Source organism: Alligator sinensis, unplaced genomic scaffold, assembly GCF_000455745.1.
Source record: "Alligator sinensis unplaced genomic scaffold, ASM45574v1 scaffold1667_1, whole genome shotgun sequence".
Taxonomy (NCBI): Eukaryota; Metazoa; Chordata; order Crocodylia; family Alligatoridae; genus Alligator; species Alligator sinensis.
The window spans coordinates 752,796-759,120 of record NW_005842504.1 but is presented as its reverse complement, the minus strand read 5'-3'; the positions used below and the strand labels follow the sequence as shown (position 1 = coordinate 759,120).

Below are 6,325 nucleotides of genomic sequence, written 5' to 3'. Positions count from 1 at the left end.
CAAGTCATGTGATGTCCAGTACAAGGAAACATCTTTTAAAGAACAAAGTGCATATTGAATGATGCCCTTCTGAACTGGAGATGAAGATGCTTCTTCAAATCCACTTGCTTTTCAGCTGGGAATCCCTCTCCTAGGATACCAACTGCCGTTTCTCCAAGAAAATAGGAAAAGTTCTTCACCCACATCACCGTCTCCAAACCTGGCTTCAATTTAATCATGTAAGTGGGCGTTGAAACCAACCTAAAGTGTTATGGTGAGTCCAATGACAATTTTCTTGCATATTTATTATCTTACCATGAAAGGGCTGGATTGAGCCTGAGCCCCACAGATCCCATCAACCTCTGTTTGCAGGTCTGGGTCCTTTGCACTTCTGTATATCAGGTTCAAATACAGGAAAGCCTCACTATTCGCGGGTTTGGCATTCGTGGTTTCAAATGTTCCCAAATGCCGAACCCGCATTGTAATACATTTAAAAGATTTTCTCGGGAGCTCTGCGCTTGCCGCCACTGGGCTCCTGCCACTGCCGCCGGGGTCCTGCCGCCCCAGTGCAACTGTGCCCCCTTCTCCCTCCCCCCGGGAGGGAGCTTTCCCCCGGGAGGCAGCTTTCCCCCCAGCTGCCGGGGGCACTGCATTCATGAACGCAGAGCCTTATTCACGGATTTCACCATTCGCGGGGGATACGTTCTCGTTGTCGGTAGTTGCTGTCCAGGTAAATTCTGACATGAAGGCTCTCACTTGCTTCCACCCATGCCAACCAGTGAGGTTTGGGAAACTACACAGCAGTCTAGAAGTCCCGGTCATAATCCTGTACTAAGTGGATACCATTTTCTTTTTCCAATGCCTACTATTTTTGGTGACCATTACATTTGGAGTGGTCAAAAACAAGAGCAGTCTGGAAAGCGAAATACCCTGGGGGTTATTCCTAGAGTGTATGGTAATGCTTTCAAAGGATGTGTGATGACATCAAGCAATGATAGAAGTCAGTTAGATGGGAAATAAGATCTGTGTCATGGAGTCTTCGTATAAGTAAAAGTGATGTGACATATAGTCAACTTTGAACTGGGACTGCCATCAGAGCCCAGCCCTTGCTCTCACTCACCGTGACCTTGGAATAACGTGTCCACTAACTCTGCTCTCACTCTCCCACTGAACTCTTCTGCTTGGTCCACCAGGGCTTCCCTCACGGAGTCGGAGTCGCAGAGAAACATTAACTGCCACATGCCCAAATTCACAGGGAACACGGGGCTGTACTTCTCTTTCACCTGTGTTGGGAGTTGGTACAAATGAGAAGCCAGGAGGGTCAGATGCTGCCATGACCAGCAAGGTGCACTCAACCCAGGCAGATGAGTGATACGTGGCCGTAGCCAGAGTGATGGACGTTGGCCCATGAAATCCCGGATCAATTTACATCCCACATGGAACTGCTGGGCCAGTTGGGCTCTACGGAGATTCCAGTGCGTCAGGGGGATTTCTCCTCGCTCTGTTCCAGTAGTGCTCAGACGTGAAATGGGACGTGGGAGCCCCTGGTAGTAAGCTTTCAATGTACTGAGGTAGACCTGTCCCAAGGATTTGATGAGGCACAATATTCTGGCCCCATTGACCACTGAGGAGCTGGGCTGGAGGGGTGTGGGCCCTTGGTCACCAGAGCCTTCACACACATGTTTAACTGGATGTATAAGCCAAAAAGACGTGTCAAGGAGGGAATGCAAGGAATGAAAACCCCCATGTGACAGCAGCCAGGCCATGTCATTTAGGTGGTGACTCAAGAAAGGATGACGCTGGCTGTTTAATAAGCCTTCTCAATATGGGTTGTTACTATGCATTTCAACACATAGTTACGTGGCATTTAATAAGGATCTGGATTGGCTGGAGAATGTTATATCATGCAGGAGCCTGGCTGTAATTGCTCACATACCCGTTCAGGCATGGGTCGAGAAAAAGAGAGTGGCTTGTGTTGTGGGGTGCAGCCTTTGGCCATCTGGTTGCTTCTGTTTCTTCCTGATTCAAATGACTCTCACAAGAACTTCTGGTCAAGCCTCGGGCCTCTCAAGTGTCCTGTTCTTTTCCCCAGCATGTGATCCAGATTGCCAAGCTGAGCCCTGAGGATGCTGGTGGGTGCTGCATGCCACCAAAGAGCTGCCCGTGGTGCTGGGTGACAATCAGGGAGCTTCCTGGAGCGTGGCACGAAGCATAGTGCAGAGCAGGGAGTCTGCCCATCGCCAGCCCTCCACAGAGCTCAGCAGACCCGTCTCAGGATCTAGAGCACCCTGAGGGGAGGCCCTTGCCCCGCTCTGATAATGCAGTTAGTTGCAGAGCATCCTGACTCCAGAGCAGAGCTGGTGCTGGCGGTAATGAAAAGCCTTGTGGGCACCCATGCAAGTAGATGACCAGGGCACGGGGCTGCTTTGAGCCTCGGGGAACCAAACTGTCTATCACTAGGGACATACCTAACTCGTGATGGGTGGAAGCAATTTTTGTGGCTTGGTCATGGCCTGAGAAGCCATTTTGTGGTCACTTCACTGTTGCCCAGCCCCTTAGTGCTGATTGATGGAGAGGCCCAGCCCTTTGCTCTGATTGGCAGGGAGGCCTCAGGAGGAGGAGGGGCAAGAGGGTGGCTGCCATCTCGACTGCTGCCCTTCGTGCTGCCCCACCAGCCAGCACCTTCCTGTCTCAGGAGGGCTGCAATTTCCTGGTTGATTTCCTGGGACATTATCCCTACTGCCATTTTTCAGAGAGATGGCTGGTTTTCCTGAAACCGCGATTTAAGTAGGTCCCTACCCATCACCCACAACCCCCGTGCCCAGCCTGGGGGCTGCATGACGGGGCTCTTTCCACAGCTCCTGCTGAAGCCAACTCCCGGGCAACCAGGAATGGTCTAGTTGGGGATGGCAAGCTAGAAGGAGCTTAACTGTAGCCCAGTGAAGATCATTCTTCAGTAGAAGGTGGGGTGTAGTCTGGGTCCAAGTCCCAGGCATCAGGACTGTCTCTATTTCCAAGTGAGTGCACGATGAGTCCTGGGAGCTGACCCTGCAGGTATGCACACAGTCCCGAGATAGTGGGGTCTGCGCTAGCGCAGGTGCTGAGCTTTGCTAGCACTCCTGGGTGCCATTGCCAGCCCTCTCTGGGGAGCAGGTGGTGGGGGAAATGGCTCCCCAGGTAGACCAGGATGAAGGTGAGGGCTCTGGGGTGGAGATGGCTTGCCTTCCGCAGTATTTCAAGCATCCCCTTGTTCCTAGCCTGCAGCAGGTAGCCAGAGGGTTCGAGAAGTGTTGGCCCTGGGGGGGAGTTTGCTTGTTCGTTGCCGCCGTTTCCACTCCCAGAAGATCATCAGGCAGGCTGCCAGGAGGAGAGTCGCTGCGTCTCCAAGCTCCATTTTGCCAAGAAGTTGGCAGACCGAGAGCAGTACCAAGAGCTGTCTGATGTGATGTACTTCATGCTCACCTGCCTGCGGGGGTGTGTGTGTGTGTGTATATGTATATGTGTATGTATATGTATACCATACCAGACAAGCAGGAACCCCTAATTAGACAGTCATGTGGGACTTGGCGGGCATGCCCATGAGGCATCATTGTATCTTGCTCTTGAGTTGTCAGAGTTAAGTACGTCATGTCTAAGAGGCACCCTGGAATGGCTGCACATGCGTCTGCTTCCTGTTTGTCCAATCATGCGACTCTCATTAAACTCTGCTCTCCTGATCAGGAACAAGTCAAGACTGCAGTCGGAGCCCAGTCCTCAATCACCGCTTCCATGGAAGATCCTGTCTCCTGAGTCTACTCTGAACTCCTCCGCGTGGCCCTCCAGGCCTTCCTTCAAGGCTGCATAGCCATGGCTACAGTGCATATGGCTGGTTCTTCCTAAGTCCAGCATCTCCAGCTGCTAATGACCGAGTCTTTTCTGTTGCCTGTCTCCTCTAGACCTTCGAGCGCTTCCTAGCGAAGCCGACACCTCCCCAGCTGGATTTGCTACATGAAGGAGGCTGCCTGGCCCTGGTACCTCGGTGACTGTTTTGTTCATTTGCCGTGCAGACACAGTAATAGTCGGTCATTGCTTCAAAGCCCTTCCAATCTGCAGATGTACAGCGGGAAACGATGGGATACTCCTTCCATCATGGAAATGGATGCATTGAGGCTCTATTTCAAGTGACCTGCCCACTGAAGGTCAAAAGAACCCACTGCTGCCATGCTCTGGCTTGGCAAGTGAAACCCCTGAGCTGGGACTTAGCCCAACACTTTGGTGAATTAGCTCCTGCTGTCCTTAGTCCTTCTCCAGACATGAGAATCCATGCCTGCTTTGTGAAAGTTGTATTTGCAGCACCTGCCAGGACTCTTAAGGAAGAGACAAATCCCAAAGGAGGCGAAAGCCCAAGCAGTTGTTCCTATAGACATATAAGAACAAGGAAAATGCCATGAGTACTTCAGCCAGAAAGGGACAGAAGCAACTCCTAAAGGTAAAGTCGTGTGTGAAGGCTTCCTTCTTGACGTGCGTCCATGTGCTGCCTTAGTACAAGAGACATCCTGCCTGTGTACACGCTCTCTGAGGCTGTGTGCTGCAGCCCTTCCTCCTGCAGGAGTGCAGAGCTCATAGCTGGGAGGCACGATTCCAAGCCCGCTCTTTCTGGGAGTGAGATCAATTTCCTACGAGGGTTTTGGTGATTTCAGTGTGAACTGCTGCAGGATGGAGGTTAGAACGAGGAAGATCTCTGTGAGGGCCAGGCTCTTTCCCAGACATTCCCTCTTGGCTGCGGAGATGAGCAGAGCCAAGGGTGAATGAAGGCGCTCTGGTCAGCAAAGATTTAAGAATACAGCCTGGCTGAGCTATACTCCTGGGAATTTGTCTGGCTACCAATAGATGGGAGGGTGGATACAGTTCTCATCTGCCTCTGATTTGGCCTCTTGACCTACAACCTCGTACCTATGGACTCCCTGGACCAACCCTGCCAATTTGGGACGAATTCAGGAGGGCTCTTCCAACCCTACTTTCCTATGAACCTCTGAAGAAGGTGCCTGAGATGGACCCCTGGTCTGGTCCTCCTATAGGAAGAGCCAGGTGCTGAGAAGCAGAGGAGGACCTCTGGGTCTGAACGTGATGTGTCCTGGATGGTTTTCAGTGTGATGACAGAGCATTGCAGGCCCATTGGTGCTCACTGTGTTTAGGCCCGAAGAGGTTTTTGTGGTTGTTGATGGGAAAAGCTGGGCTGTGGCTCTGTGGAGCCAGCACTGTCACCCATATCTGTGGAAAATGGCAGGAAGTCATTCTTCTTCTTGAAGAAGCCTTCCTCATCCAGGAAATGCACTGGGTGGAAGTGTTCTGGATCCTTGAAGTATCTGGCATCTTGGAGAACCACGCTCAAACAGTGCAAATGTCTGTGTCCTGGAGCAGACAGATGGAAATATTAAACACTTTCCAATTGGAGCTTCTACCGGCAAAGAAACCCTCCTGCAGCTGGGAACTGTGGGGAAGTAGCTCTACCTAGAGTCAAGGGTTTCCCAACGTCTCGGGCCGAGCACGTAAAATCTAACACTGGTTACAGAGCTGAGAAATCTCTTGGGCAAGGTAGAGAGAGGCCCCTCAGTGCCACTTAGGATTGCAGGGGACCCAGTCATGACAAAAGAGTGGCCTGCAGGTGTTCAGTCTACTTCATATGCTTGGCTGTCTAAGTTCCCACCAGTCTGGGCTCATCTCCTTTTGAATGTAGAGCAGTGTCCTCTCCAGACCCCAGTGCTTCGTTGGGGGGAGAGTGTAATGTGTGTATGGAAAGTTGTTGGTGGACCCCGGAGGTAGCACCTTGGGGAGAAGGTAACCCTGGAAGTGGGTGTCGAAGGTCATTTTGTGCAGAAAGCCCAGAGGGGCGATGTTAGCGAATCTCTGGATCTCGTGGATCACGGCGTTGGTGTACGGCATCCAGGCTCAGTCATTCATGGCTGGGCTGTGGGTCCGCCCTATGACGATTTTCTCGTGCACTTTCTCTGCAGAGACAGGGTGAGAAGGGGTGGGATTGGCGTTTGTGCCATGGACTCTGATCCACCAGCAATGTCAGTTGTCTAAGGTCAGGCCTAGCCTTAGCCCACCTCGGGTGGCTACTGCTACCTCCAGAAGTGCCCCTTTCCCTGTTTCTTCGAAGCCTTCCAGCTCTTGCTAGGAAAGGAGACCCCTTCCCAGCGGGATGGTCTCACTGGCCCTGGTCTGAGGACCCATTGTGTTAGATGCAGCACAGACCCACAGTAAAAGACTATCTCTGTCCCAAGCCCCTTCTCATCTGCAGGCTTAAGGCAAAGCCGTCTTAATCATGGGTGCTTTTTTTTTGTTTTTTTCCAGTGCCCAGTCC

At 52.0% G+C, this 6,325-nt stretch overlaps 1 protein-coding gene and 1 pseudogene across 1 annotated transcript in view; both read right to left on the bottom strand.

The window, feature by feature from the left end:
• Positions 1-3,373, bottom strand: part of LOC102378632 (cytochrome P450 2G1-like) — a 5,655-nt gene extending 2,282 nt beyond the window's left edge. Inside the window, 3 exon segments of the mRNA XM_025213070.1 lie at positions 1,100-1,262; positions 3,202-3,282; positions 3,284-3,373. Of these exon segments, the coding sequence (XP_025068855.1) occupies positions 1,100-1,262; positions 3,202-3,282; positions 3,284-3,373 (334 nt within the window).
• Positions 3,374-4,441: 1,068 nt separating this feature from the next.
• Positions 4,442-5,919, bottom strand: LOC112551550 (annotated as a pseudogene).
• Between the last annotated feature and the right edge of the window lie 406 nt (positions 5,920-6,325).